At 45.2% G+C, this 26,928-nt stretch overlaps 3 protein-coding genes and 2 pseudogenes across 3 annotated transcripts; 2 read left to right on the top strand and 3 right to left on the bottom strand.

The window, feature by feature from the left end:
* The first annotated feature begins 5,271 nt into the window (after positions 1 to 5,271).
* Positions 5,272 to 6,313, top strand: LOC117190185 (annotated as a pseudogene).
* On the bottom strand, positions 6,048 to 6,972 carry LOC108158825. Its single transcript, XM_017291522.2, has 2 exons — positions 6,852 to 6,972; positions 6,048 to 6,793 (listed from the first exon to the last, which is right to left on the bottom strand). Exons 1-2 carry the CDS (start codon positions 6,932 to 6,934, stop codon positions 6,349 to 6,351), a joined length of 528 nt encoding a protein of 175 aa, XP_017147011.2. The 5' UTR covers positions 6,935 to 6,972; the 3' UTR covers positions 6,048 to 6,348.
* A 1,108-nt stretch (positions 6,973 to 8,080) lies between these two features.
* Positions 8,081 to 9,756, top strand: LOC117189634. The gene is made up of 3 exons (XM_033394754.1): positions 8,081 to 8,544; positions 8,607 to 8,895; positions 8,977 to 9,756. The coding sequence occupies exons 1-3, from the start codon at positions 8,356 to 8,358 to the stop codon at positions 8,994 to 8,996; spliced, it is 498 nt and encodes a 165-aa protein (XP_033250645.1). The 5' UTR covers positions 8,081 to 8,355; the 3' UTR covers positions 8,997 to 9,756.
* Positions 9,757 to 12,589: 2,833 nt separating this feature from the next.
* LOC117189635 lies at positions 12,590 to 21,622 on the bottom strand (annotated as a pseudogene).
* A 2,582-nt stretch (positions 21,623 to 24,204) lies between these two features.
* LOC117190184 (dnaJ homolog subfamily C member 13-like) lies at positions 24,205 to 26,562 on the bottom strand. Its single transcript, XM_033395247.1, has 8 exons — positions 26,466 to 26,562; positions 25,967 to 26,289; positions 25,763 to 25,903; positions 25,560 to 25,704; positions 25,202 to 25,457; positions 24,921 to 25,137; positions 24,729 to 24,856; positions 24,205 to 24,670 (listed from the first exon to the last, which is right to left on the bottom strand). Exons 1-5 carry the CDS (start codon positions 26,560 to 26,562, stop codon positions 25,405 to 25,407), a joined length of 759 nt encoding a protein of 252 aa, XP_033251138.1. The 3' UTR covers positions 24,205 to 24,670; positions 24,729 to 24,856; positions 24,921 to 25,137; positions 25,202 to 25,404.
* Between the last annotated feature and the right edge of the window lie 366 nt (positions 26,563 to 26,928).

Here is a 26,928-nt window from a genome sequence, read left to right as displayed (position 1 = left end):
GACGAAAATCTGTTGCATCCACAATATTGCACATTCGAGAAAACTAAAAACGCAGAATCATAGATAATGACCATATCTATCAGATTGCTGAATCTGGATCAGATCAGATAATTTTTATAGCCAAAAGCAAGAAATCAATTTGCAGTGGCTACGCAGCGCCCGACGTCACGCTCAGACTGATTTCTCTCTCGCACGCACTCTTTGTCGTGTCGTTTAATATTAGCGGCGTCTGCCGGAGGAGAGCCAAACTGACTAAGTATCGGGTATAAATGTAGAGTTGCGGTCTCCGCAGCAACTCACAACGTTCCCCCTCGTTTTTATTGAGACGACGTGCCTTATCTGAATGAAGTTTATGCACACACTCGTACGTTGAGTATTCTGAGAAACAAACGACTTCATTATTTACCTTAACTATTGGTTTACTTAACTAATTCCATTGTGCAACTAATTAATGGGTAATCGAGTGCTAGTTTAATCATTAGGCTTGTGGAGATAATGTTTTTTATCCCCAATCGGCCGACTAATTATTTCGAATTAAATAAAACTCGGCGCAGAAATAAAATTACGATATGTTCTTTAATGCGTGACATCCAAATTGCAAGTGTGGCTTGCCTGCCCTTTACATTGCCGCTCCGATCGCTAAGCGCAGCTTCGCTCGGCCGACGTCGGTAGGCAGACGCAAAGCGGAGATAGCGCAGAGCGAGCTGGCAGAGAGCGTTTAGCAGGGCAAGCAAGCGCAGAGCTTTAACAAACAAATGAGTGACATAGACATAAGTAACAAACAAAATAAGCGGCTGAGGGCCAAAAATTAGGTGCTATTTGGCAAGCAGCTAATCGGCTGGGTTCTGCTCCGAACATACACCCCCCGTTGGAAGGCAAAGGCTTTCAACAGATCCATCCTGAAGGGGCAGAACCGCTATTTTTCCAACGGCCCTCTTGAAAAGGCCTTTTTGAGTGCGGATGACGGCTACTCTGATGGTTCCATCTTTTCCACCTTGATCATGACGAGCGCTCCTAGCTTGATGTTTGGAGACGATGACCGCCACTTGCTCCGCTCCTGAAGAATCGAAAGATACGCCGTGCTCCATTTTCTCCAAAACGCCTGCTTCATTTGACACAGCCGCTGCCATCGACTAAGTAGGTTGACCCGGAGATGCGCCACATCTGGCTCGTCGATTGCAGCTTTCGGGGCTCCATTGAGAAAGTGGTTTGGCGTGAGCACATCTAGATCATCGGGACTTTCTGTAATTGCATAAAGCGGACGGGAATTTAACAAAGCAGAGATTTCACAAGCCAAGGTCTGAATTTCATCAAGCGAGGGGGGATGAATTTCCAGTCGATTCCACTAGAAACGCAGAGATGTGACACAGCCGACGTATGAGGATCGCTGAGGAACATTTGCCGAAGCTCCGAAAGCTCATTTTTTGCTCCTACAAAATTTATAGCATTGTCTGACCAGATGATTCGAGGTTTGGGACGTAGACTTATAAAACGCCTTAATGCTGCCAGAAAGGATTCTGTAGATAGATCCCGAACGACTTCCAAATGAGTTGCTTTGGTGCTAAAGCATACGAAGACAGCGATGTAACATTTGATAGGAGGCCTGCTTCTGACTTCCGACTTGTGATAAAAGGGTCCGCAAAAATCAACGCCCGTTGTGTGGAATGCTGGATTAGTCCTTACGCGATCAGCAGGCAAGTTTCCCATGATATGTTCCCTCAGCACTGGCTTCAAACGAAAGCATCTAACACATTTGCGAATGATTCCCGCAACATATTTGCGTCCACCAATAGGCCAGAATTTTTGCCGAAGCAGTCCGAGCAATCCTTGAGCTCCTGCGTGGAGAAACCTTTCGTGAAAGAAGATAATAATAGAGACAGTGACAGGATGTCCCTTAGGAAGCAGGATCGGGTGCTTCGCGTCGTAGTCCAATTCGGCATTTTGGAGGCGGCCTCCAACACGCAGCAATCCAAAGCTATCCCGAAATGGATTCAGTAAAGCCATCGTGCTTTTTGGGGGTAGGGCCTGTTTGCTGGCGAGGGCCCTTATCTCTTCCGAAAATTGTTGCTGCTGTATTGCCCTTATGAGCAAATGCGTACCATTTTTGATGTCGATTACGGTAAGTTGACCCTTCGACCGCGCTATGCCTTTGGGCGTGGATCCACGTGATATGATGTCGGCAGGATTCAACTTTGTCGGCACGTGATGCCAAGTCATTCCAGCGGTGAGCTCCTGAATCCGCTGAACTCGATTAGAAACAAATATATTAAAATTCAATGGTGATTCTCGAATCCAGGCAAGGGCTATGGACGAATCCGACCAGCAATGTATTTGGCATGGAGCTGATAATCCCTTAACTATGGTGGACACTAGTTCGGCTAATACGAGGGCAGCGGACAGCTCAAGCTTGGGGATAGTCATACTTTTCAAGGGCGCGACTCTGGATTTAGAGCATAAGAGATGACTTTGCACAATGCCAAGAGCTTCCGAACGCATGTATACACAGGCGCCATATGCTGCTTGGCTCGCATCACAAAACGCGTGCATTTCTAATCTGGCTTGCTGCCGAAGCGTGGAAACTTAAAGTTTTTAACCATCGACAACTGCGAAGTCAGCTCAATACAAGTCGTATGTAGATCCTGGGGCAGGCTTTCGTCCCAATTCAACTTTAGGCTTTCGTTCCATAGCGACTGCATAAATATTTTAGCTTTTGTGATGATGGGAGAGATGAGCCCTAGAGGATCGTTGAACCTAGCTAGTGTAGACAGGACCGAACGCTTCGATATTGGGCCTGCAGCGGTTCCGACGTGAAGCTAAACAGAATATTGTCCGTGGTGGGATCCCAAGCGCCTTGGTTACTTCAGTCCCGTCATGAAAGGTAAGGAACTTTTCGCGATCCGCCTCCGATACGCCTTCCAAAGCAGCGGTTTCATTGGAACACCATTTACGTATGGAAAAACATCCTTTCGAAAGTAGCTCCTTTACCTGCTGACGAATCTTGATGACAGAATCAATGCTGACCCGTCCAGATATGAGATCATCGACATAGAAATCTCTTCGAACAACATCAGCGCCAAGCGGAAAACGCAACTATCATTTGCCAATTGATGCATAGCACGAATTGCTAAGAAAGCGGCAGGTTTGGTTCCGTAAGTAACAGTCTCCAACTTGAACACCTGAATCTCCTCCTTCGGGTCATTGCGCCATAGGATGCACTGCACGTGCGTATCGGGATGGGAAACGCGTACACAGCGGTACATTTTGCAGATATCGCCACACAAGGCGACTTTAAACGAGGGGGAACGTTGTGAGTTGCTGCGGACACCGCAACTCTACAGTTATACCCGATACTAAGTCAGTATGGCTCTCCTCCGGCAGAGCACTGCCTACCGCACTGCACTGACCGAATTGTCGCGACAGAGAAATTAATAGCCAGCAATGCGTGTATGTAGGTGTATGTAAGTGTGTTTTAGCACCGAATTGTGCTTAACCGCCGAAAATTTGCTAGGGCTAACGAATGTCGATCGCGAATGATTATTAATTGACACTGCAACTCAGAGATCACGTCGGGGTCACCAAATTTTATGTGGAGATAATATTTTTTATCCCCAATCGGCCGACTAATTATTTCGAATTAAATAAAACTCGGCGCAGAAATAAAATTACGATATGTTCTTTAATGCGTGACATCCAAATTGCAAGTGTGGCTTGCCTGCCCTTTACATTGCCGCTCCGATCGCTAAGCGCAGCTTCTCTCGGCCGACGTCGGTAGGCAGACGCAAAGCGGAGATAGCGAAGAGCGAGCTGGCAGAGAGCGTTTAGCAGGGCAAGCAAGCGCAGAGCTTTAACAAACAAATGAGTGACATAGACATAAGTAACAAACAAAATAAGCGGCTGAGGGCCAAGAATTAGGTGCTATTTGGCAAGCAGCTAATCGGCTGGGCTCTGCTCCGAACAAGGCTTTTGAAAAAATTAATTTCTATATAATTTTTTCATTAGTTTTAGCCTAAGCTTTAAATAAAAATGAACATTTTGTATTTGTTTCATATCAGCAGATTCCCAATGTTAAATGCTTAATGTTAGGAACTGACGTGACATCAATTGGTTAGAACAATAGGTCGGAAGTGTGCAACTTAAGATGTTAAGATCTAGCCTTGTCATTCTGAATCTATGCAAATTTATTTTTTCAGTTTTGGCCGCGAATCTACTTTATACCCGATGCTATGGCTCCCCTGCGCCAGAGGACGCACATAATGCACGGAAAAGAGCGTGTGAGTAAGCTGCGTGGCCACTGTTCCGTGTGGAATGTAGTGTGGTCAGTGATGAAATTAAACAAGGTGATCCACTTCCTTACTTTCGAATCTCAATGAAGCTTTCCGTGGTATTTGCTGAGTTTGCTCAGTATTTGACCCGAAAAGAGCACGTTGCGGGAGGAGGGCGAGGGTTTTGAGCGCTCTTTCCTGTATTTTTAACAGACATTTTATACAAAACGTCGTGTAACAACTGTCCATCTTACCAAATCTGTTACTACAACCCCCTTCTCCAAGACAGGGAATATATCCGTATACCAATGGCCAGCCGTAAGCATACATAACATAAAAGAGCAATACAAGCGACTAATAGACCATAATTGGCAATTTGTGTAACGATGTGGGAAAACTCGCCAATCATTCAAGGTGCAATCGTACGTTCCCTCACAGGACATTTGCTCACAGCTCACAGCTCACAGCACCCACGCAAACTGGATGGTTGCCTTATATAATGAATTTTGCCGGAGCTGCAGAGACGAAGAAGAGGCGGAGACGGTGGAACATCTGTTCGGCTCGCCTCCAGCTCTCTTTAGAAGAAGGCTATAACATCATGCCCCTGGAAGATTGCAAACTTCTGGTCATTCTCTACGATTCTGCGTTTTTGGTTTTCTCGTATCTTTAAAATTGTGGATGCCACAGATTTTCGTCCTTTGTGGGGGCGGAAGTGGGCGGGGCGAAGTTTTGAAATATTTTTGTAGCAGTGACATATCACAGAAGTCTGGATCCAAAACATCGTTGCTCTAGCTCTTATAGTCTTTGAGCACTAGGCGCTAATAGGGACGGACAGACGGACAGACGGACGGACGGACAGACGGACAGGCGGACAGACAGACATGGCTCAATCGACTCGGCTATTGATGCTGATCAAGAATATGTATACTTTATGGGGTCGGAAACGATTCCTTCTGGACGTTACACACATCCACTTTTACCACAAATCTAATATACCCCAATACTCATTTTGAGTATCGGGTATAAAAACAATATGGAATCTTTGCTCGACTTCCACGATGCTGATGACCAGAAACTGCACAAGCTGCTGGCCATCAAAGTGGAATCAGTACTGGAGATTAAGAAGGAGCTGGATATGCTGCCATGGCAGTCGGAGGCATTTGTGGAAACTGTTAACGAGTTGGACTTTGGAACGGTCATAGAAGAGTAGCGTAGTTCAAAGGCCAATATGAACAGAGTTGTTGTATTTACTGAGCGGCCTGTTTCAGATTAGACAAGTTTTTGGACTCCATTGCGCAGCCGTTCAGGCGAGGCAGAGTCTGGGAAGTCTGTGGCCAGACTGGCGTGGGAAACACCCAAGTACTGTACACCTTGGCTCTTAATTTTGTATGGAAACACAAACGGCAAGTGCTTTTCATCGATACCAAGCAAGACTTCTCCACCAAAAGGATACAAGACATGCTGCTGGAGCGTAAAGTGGACCAGGAAACAAGCGAGAAGGCAATGGCGGACATTCACGTGGTGGAAGTCCTTACATCAGAGGAGCTCATTGAAGTACTTAAAGCCTTCGATCAGCAAATGACTGACGATGTCCAGGCTGCACTAAAAACAAAAGTCGTTGTGGTCTACTCCCTGGCCGCTTGCTTTGTGGGCCACCGAGGCAGGGAAATGCGAAGAACGAGGGATTCCCTCCTGACAGAGGTTGCATGCAGAGTGAGGAAGCTAGCGGTGAGGGGCGTGGCTTTTGTCATCGGCAACATATCGTTCTCTCAGGATTCAGGTACATTTTAGTTTAAAGGACGATTTATTTACATAGCTCTATATACTACGCTTGTTCTACTATAAGATAATTGTGACGATGACGGCTTAGAGGATGGCAACAGTGATGGGTCTACGCGGCAGCCGAATAAACCAATGCTACGCTCATATTGGAGTTCAGTGTGTACGCTGAGATTGTCGCTGGAGCTACCGGAGAGTACAAACTGCGGCGACAGCTGCGATGACGACGGCCTCCGAATGTAATGACGAACACCTATGGTCCTGCGGGAGATACTTGCTTGCTACAGATCACAGATGCAGGACTGGTTTAACGGCGGCCAGATGGGTGTTGCTTCTGGTACGACTTCATTACCCGTTTGCCTGGCTCCAAGCCATCACCCAGGCCGGGACGTTTGCGCGTGTTGGTATTTCCAGTATCTTTCACCAGCTGGACTGCTTGGACTGGATCAAAACTATTTTTGGGAGGAGTCTCTTCCGTCATCGCCAAATCAGAGTCATGGGCGTATTGGCAGCTTGTTCCAAAACGACATCGTCCTTTCCTGAAGTTCCAGCATATCTTGCGTCCATTCTTTAGCTGCAAATGGGTGTCGTTGTTGACCATTTTAACGTGCCGCTCCAGGGACGCTGTCTTTTGCAGCTCTGCCTCTAGAAATGGATTGGAGAACACCTCGCCCGTCTTCTTGCCGCCTGCTTGGCCCAGCGCCTGGTTCGCGCTCGGCAACTTTGGCGGCAGCTTCTCGGTTGGCGGCGTGCTGTACGAGGTTTTTGTTATTTTTCTTCCCATATACATATGTCATCGAATCTGCTTACCCATTTATCTCTTCGCTTTCGGATTTTTTGCTGCTATCCTCGTCGGATTCGGAGGAGTCGCTATAATATGCCACAAGCGACATTGTTTGCCGACATTGACAGCGAAAAAAGGAAAATAAAGAACAACAACTAGTGATGTAAAAACAGATCGATGCATCGAGCATCGATGTTTTTTTGCCGATGTTTACCGATGTTTTCCGGTGTTTTTGCTGGTACCGATGCTGGGCGATGCATCGATGCAAAACATCGATCGTTTAATTTCAAATCATTGCGTATTTGTCTTCTGTAAGCAGCAACACAGCAATGCCAAAGTAAGTAAACATATTTGACTTAAAATGAATCAAATTTACTATAGATGGTATACATTTGTTTAAATATGAAACTGCGAACGCCGTTAACATCATTCGAAGGCAACCCGTTGTGTGTTTGGGAAGGGTACTGTTCAGTCGCAGACATATATATGTAAGCTTTTAATAGCACGGTTTTATTATATGTTCTTCTTTCTTGATCGTCGTTTTCGAATGAATGTGTGTTGGCATATCGATACTTGTCGAGGACAAGTATCGATAAATCGAGTACATTGGTATTTCTTATAATACTATCGATGAGTAAATCTTAAACCAATATTCAAATCTTATAAACTAATATTCTGTAAACTTTTAATAGCACGGTTTTATTATATGTTCTTCTTTCTTGATCGGCGTATTCGAATGAATGTGTGTTGGCATATCGATACTTGTCGAGGACAAGTATCGATATATCGAGTACATTGGTATTTCTTATAATACTATCGATGAGTAAATCTTAAACTAATATTCAAATCTTATAAACTAATATTCATATCTTACAATTCATATCTGACATTCGGGCAGAGGAGTAAAGTACATTAGTAGTAGGAATTCAGATAAAGAGAAAAAATGTGTTGAGGATACAGTAGAGAGGGACAAGTTAGAGTTTCAGGAGGAAAGATTACTAAAATCATTGATAGTTGGGGTAGTAGGTGCAACGCCAGAAGATGTTGATTTGATATTGCAAACAGAACAGATGCGAGACAAGGAAGTAGTTAGGATTCGAAAAATGCTAGAGGATGGAATTGAAGTAGATTTTGAAATGATAGATGGTATTGTTTACAAGAGGAGTTGTGAAAACAAACTATGTTTCTATGTACCAATGTGTATGGAAGAGCAGTTGATAAGGCGGTCACACGAAAAACTAGGACATCTGGCCGCAGAGAAGTGCGTGAGTGACCTTTTGAGGACCTACTGGTTTCCGTCAATGAGAAGTAAAGTGGCAAGGTTCATCAGTAACTGTCTACCGTGTATACTAAACTCGATGCCTAATAGGCTCTGCACACTGAGCCCATCCCGGGGGAATGGTGGGATTTTTTGACAGATGTGAAACTCCGATTCACACTGCCACCATCCACCATCCGTCAAAAACAGCTGATGCCAATAACAAGTTCATTAAATTTGCGCGGAAGATTTATTAATTCTTGGTTCTTATAATGGATGATGAAGATATAGCAATTATTTCGGCTGTGGTTCAACAGCAAAATATTTTCTTGCACCAACTAATAATGTTTCTGTCAATGAATAATGATGATGACGATGATGACTTTAACATTGACGAGAATGAGATGCTTGACTGGGTAACTGCCATAAAAACACAAAAGCCAGGAAGATTATGGTCGTTTGTGAGTACTTCTACTAACTTCAACCATAGTTTAAAGTACAAGGACATATTTTATGGTTTTAGAAGCGGTTCGGGACATTTTGGGAGAAAGATGTACCAGAAAACAACGAGGCGTTTTTCAAAGAGAGTTTCCGAATGGAGAGGCCCTGTTTTGATATTTTAGTGAATCGGCTTGAAGTGCTGCGAAAGAAGGACACCAACTGCCGAGCTGCAATTCCTTTGGAAAAGCGCATCGCCATTGCGCTATACACTTTGGGCTCGTCCTCTGAGTACCGAACAGTTGGCAGGCTTTTCGGTGTAGCTCCAAACAGTGTGTGTAATATCCTGCACGAGTTTTGCAGAGCACTTATAGGTATGCAAATATCTTGCACAAAAATATGTATTTAGCAAGGTGGTTTAATGTCCTAAATTATTTAAATCCGATTCTTTTTAGATACAGATTTACATATGTAAATATCGGCTCTGCAGGAAGGTGCAATGACTCGATGATATACCAGAAGTCAAGCCTTGCAAAACATATCGAAGCATCGGCATTACTCCAAGAGAAAGCCAAGGAAATAAGCGGAGTAAACGTCCCTGTAATGCTTATCGGGGACTCGGCATTTAGGTTTTCTAAAAAGCTGATGAAACCTTACCCGTTTTCCACAGTCGCCTCTTTGGAATAGCGCACGTTTAACTACAACCTTTCCAAAGCTAGGCGAGTGGTGGAAAATGCATTTGGGCATTTAAAAGCCAGATTTCGAATATTCGGAAAAGGTCTTGATAGCCACCACAAAAATAATAGCGCCATAATAATGAGCTGTTGTATTTTACACAATATATTAAATACGCACAACAGCGCGATTAATGAAAATTGGGAGCTTGCAACAAATGAGCAGCGCGAACAGCCCGATACCAGCAACAGTTCTGCTGACTTTAATCAGTCAGCAGAACAGATACGATCTGCAATCGCAAAATATTGTGTAGACCGTAATGAAAATTAAAAACTTATTTATTTTTATTTTTTAAAACTTCTAATAAGTCGTTCTGGAATTTTGTTTGGGTGCTGATCAAGTCCTGCATCTTCTCCTGCCTAACGTCGTGCTCTTCCTTCTTTCTGTGGTGGTCCTTTTGTTGTTCGAGACGCTCCTGGGCGATCTCTGCCAGCCACGAAATGTCGGTCTTTTTCTTTTTCTTTGGCGGACGCCCAGACAAGGTGCTGGAGCTACAAGATCCTTCCAGGTCCATCTCAATAATATCCGAAAAGTACTCATCAGGATCTGCAATGAACACCTTAAATGAAATATATTTTTTTAGCAATAAATTAATAAAACTTACTGTCGTTGTCCAATGTGCTCTGCTCCATGTTGTTTGCACTCAAGATGCCAAATCAGCGAACTTCAGTTCAGCGCCCTGAATGTGACGGTCAACCGGCGGTAATCTGATATCTTGCACATGCCGCAAGATCAGCATTATCGCTTATGCCAAGTCGGCTTACCGACTGTAGCTTTGTAGCTCTAAGTACATATATTTTGTAGCTTTGCATTCTTTGGCAATTAAATACTTTTGATTCAGCTTATGCCCCAGCTTGCTGGTGGCTCCTAGTTTTAGTTCTGTTCTTATAACGAAAGCTAACGCTTGTTAATAAACCTTGCTCCGGCAACCAGCCGTAAAGACTTTGAATTATTAATTCTATACCACTGTACCACAAGGCCAGTGATAAGAGAGACAGTTATCTCTCCAACATAATCTTCATAAAGGATTCTATACCACGGAACCCGCACGAGGACCACCGCATCAAGCAGCTAAGGCTACTTGGACATACGGACAACTTAATTTACACATGTTAATTTTTGCGTGGTCCGCGCAAATCTTCAATTTTCTCCTTCCATATGTCAATCAGCAGGCTCTCAAGCGCGGCACTCCATTTCACCCTGCCTCCTGCTGTTGTTCTCTTGTTTGCTGCATTGTGTAATAATATTATATATTATAAACAATAAAAAAAAAAATATATCTATTCAACGTACCACTGGAGGAGTTTTCTGGCACTAAATCCATTTTATTAATAAGTTTTTCAAAAATTTGGTCTGCTGTCCTTCCGAGCTGTTCTGTTCTTGTTTTTGTTTTTTGTTAATTTTGTCACTATCATTGTTTACGTTTTCGCAGTGAATACCATTTTTCCATTGTGAATGACAATTATTCAGAGTTGCATTTGAAAACCATCGGCTAACTATCGCATAGAAACGTGCGGCTTAGGAACATCCAAAATGGATGGTGGACTAACTGGGAAATTTTCGGAACGACAAAACCTTACGGACCGTCCCCGAAATGGATGGTGGATGGTGGATGGTCGTCAGTGTGAATAGCCTATAAAACAATCCATAACAGAACGCTCCATAGTATCCCAAAGTCGTGTGTTCCTTTTCATACCCTACATGTTGATCATTTGGGTCCATTGCCGAGTATTAGATCTAAGCGAAAACACCTCCTTGTGGTAATAGATGCATTCACTAAGTTTGTCAAATTGTTCCCGGTTAATAGTACCAGCACGCGGGAAGCGAAGGATGCCTTAAGTAAATATTTTGATTTCTATAGTCGCCCTACTAGGATAATATCAGATCGTGGGACCTGTTTCCATGTCACTTCATGTCAATGAATATGACGACAAGAAAATTACATTAGAAACTAAGAATAGACAATTGCACTTGTAAACTCGAACCCACCAAAAAGGATGAAGCAATAAACTATTTACTTTATTGCTGCCAAGTACCTAAGTAAATGCACTGAAATGTAACCCCCGCACAGAGTAAGTGCACCCTATCTAAAAATACACTCACATGGAGCCTGTGCGTTCCTTCCCATACAATAAGAGTACCACTGCTAGCTATATAAGGAGATCCATTTGTTCAATAAAACTCAGTATCAGAAACAGTACCACAACTGCCTGTCACTAATTTTCCCATCGCAATCTTCAGAGGCTGTCGCCGTGTCTTCAGATCCTGATTTTGCGGTCATACATCGATGCATCGAAGAATAAATCCGATGTATCAATCCAACATCGATGTTTGATTTTGACAACATCGATGGACATCGACATCGATGTTTTAATTCAAATTTACATCACTAACAACAACTGTGCTAGTGCGCGAGTTGGTAACAATATTTACAATTTGTGGGGGTGTGGGCTTGCGACCGAAAAAGTAGAACTACACGGTAACTAAAAATTTGCTACATAATGGGAAGAAAACGAGGGTATGGACAACAGGCAAAACGGCCCAAAAAATGCAAAGTATGCACGGTAAAATCCACCCCTTTTGCCTAATATACCTTGGAGACAATATCGGCTTTTTGATTTCAAGGTATATTGTCCTTACACGGAAGGTGAGGTTCCTACGAACCTTGCAACTTTCCACAGCTGTTTTTTCCTGTTGTCCATACCCCTTTTTATAGACCATTTAAAACTGCGGAAAATAATGCTAATAATAATAATTCTTCTTTGTGCTAAAATTCTTCAAGATTCATTATTTTCGTGTAGAGTATTTTAATACCACTGGTCGACAATGCCCTGCGATCTCTGCCCTTGATGGGAAATCATGTTCCTCGATTTATATTTTCGGTTTAATATTTCTAGCTAGCCCTTTAGCTTTAAACACATCATTTTATCCTATTGATGAATAAATTTTCTACAAATTGGCTAACTTTAAATACTCCATATTATTTGATATTGACTAAAATAAGGCTTAAATAAAGTCAAAGCACAAACGTAAGCGGGAAAGAAATTTAACGTAAGTTTGAATAAAATGATATTGCCTTTAAAAAAACTTGCGTATAGTTAACTTAAATTGATTTTATATACCGATATACAGTAAATATACCTTCAACTCAGTTTCGACGTCAATATATACAGAAAAGTATATAGTGTATACATAATAATAACCGTAAATGGTCACCCTGTGGTGACCATGGTTTATAACTTACTAGGTATACAATGAATACCCTTAAAAAGAGAAACGAGTACATATGAGAGTTTCTTTAATTTTTTTTGAAGAATTTAATGCTTCATTCAATAATATATATAATCACTTTATGCATGCTCAAGTTAGGTTGGGCGTTTGTGTATGTGTATAAACTATTCTCTAATTATTTATACAGCTTTTATAAATATAAAAAATGAAACTTTGTTACAGTTTGCTGCGACGCTCCTTGCTGCGTGTATACAAAATATGCAAAAGTTTAATACAATAATGGGAGAGTCCCGTGCATGGTCGTCCGTGTCTAGTTGCCACCCCAACCCAAATCAGGGCTAAGCAAAAACAGGCGAGGCTTAGCTTTAGACCGATATCAAAGAAGAACTCGCTAGTCTATGGGAGGACGAGCCGAAGGATCGTCGCGATCGATGGGGGGCGGCGAGGTGAGCACTTCCACGCTTTGCGCAGGTCCTGCCGTCAGGTAGCCAGCCGTTGGGTTGATGCCTGGAATATAAATCTCAAGATCTGCGATTCTTTTTGATTCGTGATTCTCCACTTACCCGTCAGATAGCCGCGTATGTTGGTGTCGGCAATGAAAAGATCGTGGCGCTGATCCTTAAACTCTGCCCAGACAGGATGCTTACGCAAGATTTGCGTAACCCGATCGCCATAATTGAGATTGTGCGTCATCCCTTTAAGGGCCGCAACGATTTGTGATTTAACCGCAGATGGATTGTCAACGAATTCCAGCCGACTGTCCAGCAAGCCAATCAGAAAAGGTATGAGTCCCACCTCCAAGGACTGGCTGATCAATGAGTCCTAGGGATAAATTCAGAGAATGCTTGTTCAAAACTGATGGATTGATTAACAGTGGCTCAAATTCTCACGTGCTGGTGTTTGAAAAGCCGACTCAGTGCCTCGCAGGCCTTCTCAATGCAATCCCGATTGTGTTCCATGCACTTCTTCAACGGCGCGACGCTTTCTGTCTGTGAGATGGCACTCACACAGAACTGCAAGGGAATGGGAACAGATAAGTGAAGATGTCTTGTCATAATTGTCCGCCACCCTACTGACCTCAGACAGCGAGAGCTGATGTAATACTGATAGCGTGTTCTTTGGCTGCACCGAGAGTAGATTGAACAGCTTTGGTATGTGGCCCAGCACTGGTATGTCGTCTGTTAGATTCGGCTGCGAGCGCAGCAGCTCCACGAGCGCGGTGGTGGACAGATCGAGGACATCCTGCTCGGAGGAACTCTTGCTTATCTGCTCCACAACAAAGTCGAGCAGATCGGAAAGGAACTGCTCCGGCTTGCGCAGCGTCCAAGCGGGATTGCTGACAAACAGGCGCAGGTAGACGCCTGCCACAACAATTTCGTTGGATACGATGTCCTTAAGTATTTCAGGGTCTTTCCACACATGCCGAGGATTCGATTTTTGCAGCTGGTAAAATCTGCAACACAGGTGGAAATCAGGAGAACTCCCAAGCTGGAACCTGAAACTGCCACTCACCTGTCGCAGGCTTCCAAGACCGCATCGCACACATTCGATCGCGTATTGTCGTTCCAAATGAGCTCAGGATGCTCGTGTATGGACTCGAAGAGCTGCACGGATGTGGGCGGCGACTCCACCATGGCATCGATGAACAATGTGGGGAGGAATTTCGATATGGTAATGCGTACTTTCGGACCACTTAAACGATCGGCTGTCATCTTGGCTAAAATCTCGGCGCACATCTCTCGGATTTGCGGATTACGGGAGTTGCAGAACATGTCCAGGAGATATATGGCTGCGCCCTTGGCCTGGGCCTCTCCTTGATCATCTCCTGCACATTCATCAGACCCGAGAGTGTCTCCAGCACCTTCACCTGGCTGGCACGCAGCTCCGGATCCTTGAGGGCCACCAGATAGTTGCCCAGAATCTCGCAGGAGGCCACCTCGGAAACACACTCCTTGTTACGGGAGACCAGGGCGACCACCTCGAGGTTGACCGACTTAACCGTGGAGCTCTGTAAGGTAATAAGAAGATTTACGTCTGCTTTATGGAAACCCATACGCTGCTCTTACGTCGGAAAATATGTTGTTGGCCAGAAAGCATTCGCCTTGCAGTTCTAGTTTCCCATCACTGGCAAAGTCATATTTGCTCTGTTGCAGCGCCAGCTTCTGCTCCGTCTGCGCATCAGTCTCGAGCTTCTTTCGGCTCTTCGACCGATTGTAAGCATTGAGAACATCGTCAAAGGTGGTGCCCGGCTTAGCCGTCTGCTGCTGCATCTGCAGCTGCGGATGATTGGGTGCCAGTGTGTCAGGGGTCAGGATGCCGTCGCTGTCCATTTTGGGTGCGGCAGCAGCGCTAGTAGCGGCAACAGAGGCGGCTTGATTCCTCTTGTACTGCAGAAACTGATACGCGTGCTTTAAGTACTCAAGCAGATCCATAATGAACAGCTTGTGCTGCGCAATCGGGTGGGTGGGCATGTCGTTGTAGATGCGTATGAATATGCCGCCAATCTGCAGTTTCTCTCTAAAGAAGGAGTACAAAATGGTTCAAAGAAAGCAGATTTGCTTCACCTAGTGGTGGGACTCAAAGGACTCGAAGCTGGAAACGAGCTCGTAGACCTGGGCAATGTCCTCATGGGTCTCTCGGGCGGAGGAGGTGCGCTGCTGCTCGAGGAAGTCTTTGAGCTGAGCTCGGGTTCCATTGTCCCAGATGAGGTAGGGATTCCTCGTGTTTGCCGTGAGCAGCTTGAGCACATCACTGTCTCGAGCAGTGGCAAGCTGGTTGGCAATGTAGCGGGTGAGGAGGCGGTCGAGGACTTGCTTTACCAATGAATTCTTGGCCTCCCCCGCCACGATGTACTTCTGCTGGATGGCACTGGAGCTGCTCTTGGCCGGGTTCTGCTGATCGCTGTCGGTGGGCGTGGAACTGGAGGTATAGCTGCTGCCGGATGAGGTGTCCGGCTCCTTTTCCTTTCCGCCTGTGATAGCCAGGCGCTGCTTGCTCTGTAGCGGATTATGCGCGTTCTGGGTGTAGGCCGAGCTGGTGGCACCCCCAACTGGTTTGGGCTGGATGGCTGGTGGAGGCTTGGCCGCCGGCGAGTTGGACTCGCTGCCAGTGATCGGCTTGTGGCGCAGCTCCATGCTGTATCCGGCCCGGGAAATGCCCCCCAGGACAGCCATCTTGGCCAGATTGTTGGCCAACTGCTGTTGATTGGATTTGTCGCTCACGTCCACGCCACTCTCGTCCAGCTTGTAGTCATACTCGAAGATAAACAGCAGCAGCGACCAGAGCACTCCGTTCCACGACAGATTGCACTGCAGGTCGTAGTAGTTCGCCGCCAGACTAGTCACCAGGCTCACAGACAGCGTGTGCTTGAAGTACACGACGCGGCACACGTCGGACAGCAGCTGCGGCAGCTGGATGATCTTCTGTTTGCACTTCTCAAAGTTGCATGCCACCTCAAAGCAGCGCGTCACATTGGATATGACCTGGTAGTGCAACGATTCCGGCTTGGAATCGACTCCCAAAATGGATACGCAGCGCGTGTAGGCTTCAAGCAGAGCTTCAATGCCCTCCTCCCGCCGCAACTCTTCGGCATTCAGGGCGGAGCAGTGGACCGTGTGGTAGCATAGCTCGGAGGCGGCTGTCAGAAGCTGGGCCTCCTTGGAGAAGAGCTCATCGTCGCGCGTCTCCAGTCGGATGGTCTTGATGAGCTGCGGATAGCCAGCATACTTGTACGGCCGCAGAACTGAAAGAGGTGACCAGATAAGATGAGACCCTGCGACAATTGATTACTGGGAGCATGGGAGCACTCACCATCTGGATAACGTTCGAAGAGAATGCTTTGTGTGCGCAGGATCAGCACAATATTGTTGGGATCCGGTCCGCCCGAGCTCCACACGTTCCGCGAGCAAAGGAATTCATAGGCCTGTGAAATAAGCAAAGGATTAGGATTAGGATCTCTTTGAGACTCCCTCGGCTCTCACCTGGTTGACTTTCTCGAATATCTCGCGGCCATTCGGATTCTTGTCTGGATGGTACATCTGGGCCAGCTTGTAGTAGCTCTTTCGTATCATGCTCTCGTCTGGCTTTAGAGTTTTGTTGAGGTCAATGCCAAGATCCTGGTATGCCTGCTGGATTGTCATCTGAGGAGGCTTCTTCTCCACTTCCTTGCGCCAGGCGTCGAGAGTGTGCTTCAGCAGCTGCACCGGGTCCGAGATGGGCCAATTGGGGAACTTCCGGGTGTCGCACAGGTGCCGCAGATAGTAGATGTGGCAGAATAGCTCGTTCTCCAGCTGCGGATAGCTGATGACTGGTATGGCCATGTACGGATATCTGGCCATCGTGTGGCCTCGCAGCCGCGGCGTGAAGTCTGCAATCTTCTCAATGAGCAGCCTTCGCATCTCTGAGCTCCAGATCACCTCGGGCGTGTCGAACTCGCCGAGAAAGATTTCCGCAAACTTTTCGGCGCTGTAGTTCTCCAGGAAACAGACCATAGCTTCGGGCAGCAGCTGCCCCAGGATGCTGCGGTGCATGATTCCCGACTGTGAAGTCTGAAAATGTGAGCAAGCCATTCAGTTTGATTCGCAAATAAGTATTTTATTGCTTACCTCCTCGCTGCGGAATCCCTGCTTCATGTGCGTCATCTTCAGGAATCTCGTGATGGGCAGAATGTTGCTGCCAGTATACATGAGCATAAAGTAAAAAACTCCGGTCAGATAGACCTTGGGCATCTCGGGATTGTCCTCCATTATCTGGCAGAGCAGGGTGGCCACACGCTCCAGCAGTCCGGGGTCGTGGGTGAGGCAAACTTGGACCACATGAGGTAGGCAAATGAACTTATATCGAGTACATTGGTATTTCTTATAATACTATCGATGAGTAAATCTTAAACTAATATTCAAATCTTATAAACTAATATTCATATCTTACATCAGAGAGCTTTCGCGACAGTTTCGGTCCTGGAATGAGCACAGCCACCCCGTTCTGGGTGCGGCTGGGGAAGAAGCTGGTGCACTTGATCAGAATGTCGAGTATCTTGGAGGATAGCTCCGTTTCGTCGTAGAGCGGCGTGCCCTTGGCTATAAGGCACCACTTGAGCTGGGGGATTTGCTGCAGAGACCGCCAGCCATCCATGCCAATGGCCCAGCAACGGGTCTTCGGTGTGATCAGTCCCTTGTGCCAGAGCTCTTTTAGCTCCGAGTACGTGATGGGTCCCTGGCGCTGGGGCTTCTGTCCGTCCTTCTCGATGTTGTAATACCAATCCTTCTCCTCGTACGCCGCCATATTTGGACCGGCCTCAATGACATTTGTTTTCGTATTCAGCTGGGCGCGTCCCTTGTGCAGATGGGCGAGGGTGATGAGATCCACCAGGCACTGGACGTGATCGATGAGGGCCCGGCAGTTGGATTTCTCCAGCACCAGGCAGGAAATCAAGTTTATCAGTGCATCGCGTCCTTCTCCAGTATCAGTCGTATGTAGTAGTCGCCAATTTTGATTTCATCTGCCAGACATTGGTAGGACACCTCGAATTCCTGGTAGTTCCAGGCCACAATCATCTGACCAGCCAAGTCTCGATCGTTCAGGAACTGCCTTAGCTCATTTTCCAAGCACATGCGCAGCTCTCGCGCGTCTGCAAAGGAGTCATGTAAGAACAAAAACATTGGGAATGGGTCTTTCTCTCACCTTGTGGTTCCAGATGAGATTTGGCAGACTGTGATCTTTGGCAAAGCTGTAGAAGAAGTAGGGCAAATTCACAATGGCATCGGAGGTCTTTTTTTTCTGCAGGCGATTGCGCAGAACCACTGGACGATTCTTCAGAGCCTTCGCTGCCCCATCCTGCTGTTCGATCAGATTCATGCCCCAATGCTTGATGCCTTGCAAATGCTTCTCTATCACATTCTTGCGTGTTCTGTTGGAATGTTGTATTGCAAACTTGAGGTTATCGCGGAAATTGAGCTTATCCTCCTCCACATCCGTCTCCGGCACGCCGGACTCGGACTCCAGGAAGGTCAAGAGGCCAGCGGGCTAAGCAAATAGATTTATGTAAATAATTTTGGCAGAACCCTCGAAGACCACAACTCACGAAAATACGCTTGAACAGCTCCAGGGCCTCCTCGCTGTCCGTCAGCCATAACCCAATCAGATGGCGTGACAGCTGTCGATGCGTAGTCAGAGTGGGATCATTGGAGGGCGTATACAGCGCCACCAGCAGGCGCCGGCACAAGGCCGCCTCGTCTAGGGATAGGGCCTGCATCTGCTGAGCCACCTGCAGCTCCCCCTCCTCGATGATGGCCCGCAAGACCAGGCCAGCTCCCTTAACGATCGCCAGCGAGGGGTGCTGAAACAATTTGTACAAGTAGCGACCACGATCGGCGACCAACTCTAGGAGCGTATCGAACTGCTTGCCGTCGGTCGTTTCGCTGTAAGGCTCACAAAACGCGAAGGTCATGAAATCCAGCATGGCCGACAGAACAAGGGCTCCACTGCCATGGCTCTGCGAAATAAGAGTTGATGGGAAATGTTTTACGTTGCGAATTGACATGCTGAACGTACCACATGTGTTGTCCACATATTGAGCAGGGTTTCCAGAAATGATTTCGATGACATTATGGAGGATTTATTCAGCTGCTCCTGCTTCAGGTCATGGTCAGTGTTCACCGAATGCATCAGGGAGTTGATCATGTCAATGGCAGAGTATGTAACAGCCAGATCCTTTCGTCGCAAAGCAGCCACAACCTTAGTACCAATGATCTCGCGAAATCTAGAAACGCATCCAAATGAAAATAAATTAAATTAAAGCTGGAAATTAACGCTTTTCTGTGTGGAATGCAGACCCCGTGAGATTGGTGAAGGCTGCATAGCCGACTTTGCTGGCCAGGAGACGAGTCAGGGCGTGAAATATGGCCTCCAGCTCCAGGTTGCTCAGCTGTGCAGTGCGACTGTCCAGCTCCTTTTGTGCCAACGCCTGCAGCGCACTCAATATGAGCTTCTCCTTGTTCTCCGCAAACAGACTCTAAAATGGGAAATGAAAATGCTGCAGAAGGGTGATCAAACGATTCCTTTGGGGCTACCCACGTCCTGCGTCACACTGTAGTTGAGCCCACTGTGCGGCACATTGGCATTGAAACGCTCCAAGATTTCGTAACGCTTCGAGGGATTTTGGAAATTGTTGATGACCAAGCGCAACAAGTTGGCCTCCGTTTCCTCGTGCACGGAGCTGCTGAGGGGGACGTATCTCTTGCCTCTGGGCGTGTTGCTGATCCGTATGTGTACATTCTGATTTCCGCTGGAGCGCACCGCATCCAGCAGAGTGGCCAGCAGGGAGTCCCTGTCGTTGGTACTATAACTGCGCACGATTCCGTTCTTGTACTCGATGCTAAAGCGCTGCAGACTGTCCTTGTCGCGAACCAGAGCAAACACATCGGTGAGTGGGCGCAAAGTGCAGACACTGTAGGTTTGGGGATCCCTCTCCAGAAGCGTGACTTCGGTAAGGCAGAGTATGCGCTTCACAGGATCCGGATGGCATAACGTTATCTTTTGCACTGTAATCTCGGTCATCGACGTTTGAAATTGATCGTCACTGCGGAGGAAACAGAAAAATCTTTTTTTACTGAAATGAACACACTTTCTCCACTCCCTGGGTCTAACCTGAACTTGCCAAATCGCTGCCTCTCGAACTGCTCGAGTGTTATCTGGCTCTTGAGTATTTTGGTTTCGATGCCCAGGAACTGAGCGGAACTCTGGGCAATATTCTGCACGATCTCGTGGTGATTCAAGGCTTTGAACAAGTGCAGGCGACTGAAGCCGCCGTAGGCCATCACAATGCCGCCCTCATAGTCCGATATGCCTGCTTAAAACGTGCGCAAACGTAAACAAAGACCATAAAGATGAGTGCAAGGACAGCCGAAAACAAAGCGTACACATTGAATTAAAATTGTGAAACATGGCGACAGAACGAAACAGTACAACTGCACATCACGCAAGAGAGCCGAGTCTGTATAGCTACCTATTATTCCCTCAATGTCCTTGTACATGTAGCTGGCGAGCACATCGTTTGTGGTGGGGTCCAGCTGGTCCAGAGAACAAGGCGTCACCTCCAGCACAGTGGGCAGGCTGATGCCCGACCAGTGGTACTTGTACGCACTGAAGCGCTGTGAAGAAACATTTCCATAACTGACGACATGAGTCATAAACGGAAGTTGGGCAAACCTGAGTGTTTTTCGGTTTATCGGCAAACTCTTTGTAGTATTTCAATATAGAGCTGAGTATGTCATTGCGATATTCCGAAGATAATTTGATTGTATCCAGCTTCTTGTCTTTCTTGATGGTCAGCACGAACTCATTCGGTATCTGAAAAACGGATTTAGGTGGATTTGGTCATTTAAATCGCCATATAGGCCAGTCAGTACATACATTTGTGGTCTTGGTGGGGGCTGCCGCCACAATATCCGAGTAGGACCAGCGATTCGTTAAATCGAATTTTTCAGGATTGTAGGTGGAGATGCCGGCTGTGCCGATGGAGAGGATGCGCTTGTACTTGCCCTTCCAGGAGTGCTTGGTCACCAGAAAGCACTCCAGGTCGACGTTTTCCCGGGGCGGCAACATCGTGTCTTGCAGCTGTCTCGCCAGTAAATCCAACTAAATTCCAGCTTTGCACCAACTGAGGGAGAGAGAGAGTGTGGGAAATTTGTCTTAATTGGAATTTCTGGCATAGACGGTCGGTGCACGTCGCCGCGGCTCAGCTGATTCGTTCACGGGTCGGGTCGGCGTCCAAAATATCCAATTGACTTGCCCATTGCCGGGGAACTGATTAATTAAGTTGACTGCGCCTGGCCCTGCCACTTATCAGCCAGAAGAAGTGCCAACGCCGCGGAGCACTACACTCAACAAAGACCCGAAAAGGGGGAGTTAACGTGACGAGTAAAACGACGATGCCCCATGGAAATGGATCCCAGCTGGTGAGATGGAGTTCTGGAGTGCGGCTCCAGGGTTGTTGTTTTCCTTAAACATCTAGCACATTTCCGCTTATAAAACCAATTAAATGTTCTAATATTTCTATTTGCAGATTTTTGCAATAAACAATTTATCAGTAATCGGTAACACAGCACTTAAAAGATGTCGTTTTTCAACACTGGATATGGTGTGGCCTTGACTGCGAGAAATACCAAATGCCGCAGCAAAAGGTAATGATATTCAGAATTAGGTGCTGTCAAAACAATTTTGATATTTCGTGTTTTTCGTATCCTTGCGGTTAATTTGATCCTCCACTTCCTTTTCATCAGCGAGCGAGACCGGTCGTGTTTTTTCTTAACAGTCTGAAAATTGACTTTTTCCAATCAACAAAGGCTTAATTAAAAGTGATTGTAAAAATTGGATCATTGTTTATTTCATACAAATCTTCATCAATATATAAATTTTTCCTCTTTTCATTTCCCAAAGGAGAGGTAAGTCTTTGGCAATCTGGTTAAACCAGCAAGAATGGCGGACGCCGGTCACTCGGTGTCTGCCAAATTGAAACCCCCTGATAAGGTGGCAAAAAGCAGCAAAATTCAAACCCAAAAAACAATAGCAAAAAACTTCAGTGCTTTGTGTTCAAGTGTGAAAGAGGACATATTCGACATCTCGACAGCTTGACTAACGAAAAGTACCCAGCAAAAAAGATGCGCAAGGAACAAAAAAGCGACAACACCAATACAGACATAAATAGCAAAATGCTGATAGACGATGACAGTAACAAAATGGTGGAGGCTTCTGACGGTGTGACCGTTCACAATTCTCACACAAATGCCATAAATGGTTTTACTGGAAATACTGAAATGACTAAAACACTGAATAAAAATACTAATCCGATTATAAACCCATCAAATGTAGGTATCGAAAGAGAAACAGTGTTGTATAGTGAGTGCCACATCGGTGATGCGGCTGTACTAGTATCGACTAAGAACAGTACCATCTTCGAAAACAAAAACACCAAAAATGGCTTCTTCTTTTTTGAAAAAATCAGACACCTTAAAATCAAAGGAATTAAAGAAATCGTAGCTATTGCGCCTACACTATACAAGATTTATTTTAAGGTTTTCAGCGAAGCAAATGATTTAGTTTTAAATGAGGAGTTAAAAAAAATGAATTTAGTGGTATTTATACCAAAAGACTATGTGGAATCCTATGGAGTAATTAAAGGGGTGCCCCTCGGTTTTTCGAAGAATGAAATTATGGATAATATTACTTCTAACATAAAAATTAAGTCAATTGAAAGATTAGCAAGAAGGCAGAAAATTACAACCGATGACAACAACGAAACATTCAAGCTCATACCATTAGAAACAGTCAAAATTGGTTTTGAGCCCATCCCGGGGGAATGGTGGGATTTTTTGACAGATGTGAAACTCCGATTCACACTGCCACCATCCACCATCCGTCAAAAACAGCTGATGCCAATAACAAGTTCATTAAATTTGCGCGGAAGATTTATTAATTCTTGGTTCTTATAATGGATGATGAAGATATAGCAATTATTTCGGCTGTGGTTCAACAGCAAAATATTTTCTTGCACCAACTAATAATGTTTCTGTCAATGAATAATGATGTTGACGATGATGACTTTAACATTGACGAGGATGAGATGCTTGACTGGGTAACTGCCATAAAAACACAAAAGCCAGGAAGATTATGGTCGTTTGTGAGTACTTCTATTAACTTCAACCATAGTTTAAAGTACAAGGACATATTTTATGGTTTTAGAAGCGGTTCGGGACATTTTGGGAGAAAGATGTACCAGAAAACAACGAGGCGTTTTTCGAAGAGAGTTTCCGAATGGAGAGGCCCTGCTTTGATATTTTAGTGAATCGGCTTGAAGTGCTGCGAAAGAAGGACACCAACTGCCGAGCTGCAATTCCATTGCGCTATACACTTTGGGCTCGTCCTCTGAGTACCGAACAGTTGGCAGGCTTTTCGGTGTAGCTCCAAACAGTGTGTGTAATATCCTGCACGAGTTTTGCAGAGCACTTATCGACGAGTTTTCGAAGGAGTACATGTCGCCCAATTACCTAACTTCCGACAAAATTGATGAGTGCGTAAAGGGATTCGAGGCAATTGGGTTTCCTCAGTGCCTAGGTGCAATTGGTAGGAAATCAATAAGAACATCAGCAATATGTTTACATATAAATTGGTTTTTAAACTTCCTTTTTATTCTAGATGGATGCCACATCGAAATAAAACCACCAGCAGCTGAGGCAGTAGACCACCATAACTATAAGGGCTGGTATTCCACAGTCTTGTTTGCCCTAGTGGATTATAGGTATGCAAATATCTTGCACAAAAATATGTATTTAGCAAGTTGGTTTAATGTCCTAAATTATTTAAATCCGATTCTTTTTAGATACAGATTTACATATGTAAATATCGGCAATGACTCGATGATATACCAGAAGTCAAGCCTTGCAAAAGCAAGGCATTGGCATTACTCCAAGAGAAAGACAAGGAAATAAGCGGAGTAAACGTCCCTGTAATGCTTATCGGGGACTCGTCATTTAGGTTTTCTAAAAAGCTGATGAAACCTTACCCGTTTTGCACAGTCGCCTCTTTGGAACAGCGCACGTTTAACTACAACCTTTCCAAAGCTAGGCGAGTGGTGGAAAATGCATTTGGGCATTTAAAAGTCAGATTTCGAATAATCGGAAAAGGTCTTGGTAGCCACCACAAAAATAATAGCGCCATAATAATGAGCTGTTGTATTTTACACAATATATTAAATATGCACAACAGCGCGATTAATGAAAATTGGGAGCTTGCAACAAATGAGCAGCGCGAACAGCCCGATACCAGCAACAGTTCTGCTGACTTTAATCAGTCAGCAGAACAGATACGATCTGCAATCGCAAAATATTGTGTAGACCGTAATGAAAATTAAAAACTTATTTATTTTTATTTTTTAAAACTTCTAATAAGTCGTTCTGGAATTTTGTTTGGGTGCTGATCAAGTCCTGCACCATCTTCTCCTGCCTAACGTCGTGCTCTTCCTTCTTTCTGTGGTGGTCCTTTTGTTGTTCGAGACGCTCCTGGGCGATCTCTGCCAGCCACGAAATGTCGGTCTTTTTCTTTTCTTTGGCGGACGCCCAGACAAGGTGCTGGAGCTACAAGATCCGTCCAGGTCCATCTCAATAATATCCGAAAAGTACTCATCAGGATCTGCAATGAACACCTTAAATGAAGTATATTTTTTTAGCAATAAATTAATAAAACTTACTGTCGTTGTCCAATGTGCTCTGCTCCATGTTGTTTATCCGGTAGCACCCCAGAAATTAGTTTAATTTATCGTAATGTTGCCACCCAGATGGAGCACCCCCGCTCGGTCCAATTTTATTTTTTTCAATCCTGCAAAGTATACAAAAATAGTAGGTTTCACAATCTTTTATTTGGCAGAGTCAATAATATTTACCTGTATTTTTTGGTCATGTTCTCGAGCTTTTTCCTTATCTCGCCCCATCCAAGCTCAAGCCCAGCCTCCTTCATGGACTCGGGCATCTCCATGTACACATGTGAATTTTTGCGTGGTCCGCGCAAATCTTCAATTTTCTCCTGCCATATGTCAATCAGCAGGCTCTCAAGCGCGGCACTCCATTTCACCCTGCCGCCTGCTGTTGTTCTCTTGTTTGCTGCGTTGTGTAATAATATTATATATTATAAACAATAAAAAACAAATATATCTATTCAACGTACCACTGGAGGAGTTTTCTGGCACTAAATCCATTTTATTAACAAGTTTTTCAAAAATTTGGTCTGCTGTCCTTCCGAGCTGTTCTGTTCTTGTTTTTGTTTTTTGTTAATTTTGTCACAATCATTGTTTACGTTTTCGCAGTGAATACCATTTTTCCATTGTGAATGACAATTATTCAGAGTTGCATTTGAAAACCATCGGCTAACTATCGCATAGAAACGTGCGGTTTAGGAACATCCAAAATGGATGGTGGACTAACTGGGAAATTTTCAGAACATTGAATTAAAATTGTGAAACATGGCGACAGAACGAAACAGTACAACTGCACATCACGCAAGAGAGCCGAGTCTGTATAGCTACCTATTATTCCCTCAATGTCCTTGTACATGTAGCTGGCGAGCACATCGTTTGTGGTGGGGTCCAGCTGGTCCAGAGAACAAGGCGTCACCTCCAGCACAGTGGGCAGGCTGATGCCCGACCAGTGGTACTTGTACGCACTGAAGCGCTGTGAAGAAACATTTCCATAACTGACGACATGAGTCATAAACGGAAGTTGGGCAAACCTGAGTGTTTTTCGGTTTATCGGCAAACTCTTTGTAGTATTTCAATATAGAGCTGAGTATGTCATTGCGATATTCCGAAGATAATTTGATTGTATCCAGCTTCTTGTCTTTCTTGATGGTCAGCACGAACTCATTCGGTATCTGAAAAACGGATTTAGGTGGATTTGGTCATTTAAATCGCCATATAGGCCAGTCAGTACATACATTTGTGGTCTTGGTGGGGGCTGCCGCCACAATATCCGAGTAGGACCAGCGATTCGTTAAATCGAATTTTTCAGGATTGTAGGTGGAGATGCCGGCTGTGCCGATGGAGAGGATGCGCTTGTACTTGCCCTTCCAGGAGTGCTTGGTCACCAGAAAGCACTCCAGGTCGACGTTTTCCCGGGCGGCAACATCGTGTCTTGCAGCTGTCTCGCCAGTAAATCCAACTAAATTCCAGCTTTGCACCAACTGAGGGAGAGAGAGAGTGTGGGAAATTTGTCTTAATTGGAATTTCTGGCATAGACGGTCGGTGCACGTCGCCGCGGCTCAGCTGATTCGTTCACGGGTCGGGTCGGCGTCCAAAATATCCAATTGACTTGCCCATTGCCGGGGAACTGATTAATTAAGTTGACTGCGCCTGGCCCTGCCACTTATCAGCCAGAAGAAGTGCCAACGCCGCGGAGCACTACACTCAACAAAGACCCGAAAAGGGGGAGTTAACGTGACGAGTAAAACGACGATGCCCCATGGAAATGGATCCCAGCTGGTGAGATGGAGTTCTGGAGTGCGGCTCCAGGGGTGTTGTTTTCCTTAAACATCTAGCACATTTCCGCTTATAAAACCAATTAAATGTTCTAATATTTCTATTTGCAGATTTTTGCAATAAACAATTTATCAGTAATCGGTAACACAGCACTTAAAAGATGTCGTTTTTCAACACTGGATATGGTGTGGCCTTGACTGCGAGAAATACCAAATGCCGCAGCAAAAGGTAATGATATTCAGAATTAGGTGCTGTCAAAACAATTTTGATATTTCGTGTTTTTCGTATCCTTGCGGTTAATTTGATCCTCCACTTCCTTTTCATCAGCGAGCGAGACCGGTCGTGTTTTTTCTTAACAGTCTGAAAATTGACTTTTTCCAATCAACAAAGGCTTAATTAAAAGTGATTGTAAAAATTGGAT

The sequence above is a fragment of the Drosophila miranda genome (assembly GCF_003369915.1).
Source record: "Drosophila miranda strain MSH22 chromosome Y unlocalized genomic scaffold, D.miranda_PacBio2.1 Contig_Y1_pilon, whole genome shotgun sequence".
Classification (NCBI taxonomy): Eukaryota; Metazoa; Arthropoda; class Insecta; order Diptera; family Drosophilidae; genus Drosophila; species Drosophila miranda.
The sequence above is the reverse complement of the archived record's forward strand: the minus strand, read 5'-3'. Positions and strand labels throughout refer to the sequence as shown.

Excerpts from the sequence above, each read along its gene's own strand:
- LOC108158825 (XM_017291522.2), bottom strand. The coding sequence starts at position 6,934 with ATGTCGCTTGTGGCATATTATAGCGACTCCTCCGAATCCGACGAGGAT. Across the intron at positions 6,794-6,851 it reads GAAAGCGAAGAGATAAATGG|CACGCCGCCAACCGAGAAGC; the intron begins GTAAGCAGATTC and ends AACCTCGTACAG.
- LOC117189634 (XM_033394754.1), top strand. The coding sequence starts at position 8,356 with ATGGATGATGAAGATATAGCAATTATTTCGGCTGTGGTTCAACAGCAA. Across the intron at positions 8,545-8,606 it reads CAGGAAGATTATGGTCGTTT|AAGCGGTTCGGGACATTTTG; the intron begins GTGAGTACTTCT and ends TTATGGTTTTAG. Across the intron at positions 8,896-8,976 it reads GTTTTGCAGAGCACTTATAG|ATACAGATTTACATATGTAA; the intron begins GTATGCAAATAT and ends GATTCTTTTTAG.
- LOC117190184 (XM_033395247.1), bottom strand. The coding sequence starts at position 26,562 with ATGTTTAAGGAAAACAACACCCCTGGAGCCGCACTCCAGAACTCCATC. Across the intron at positions 25,904-25,966 it reads CCCCCACCAAGACCACAAAT|ATACCGAATGAGTTCGTGCT; the intron begins GTATGTACTGAC and ends TCCGTTTTTCAG. Across the intron at positions 25,705-25,762 it reads ATAAACCGAAAAACACTCAG|CGCTTCAGTGCGTACAAGTA; the intron begins GTTTGCCCAACT and ends GTTTCTTCACAG.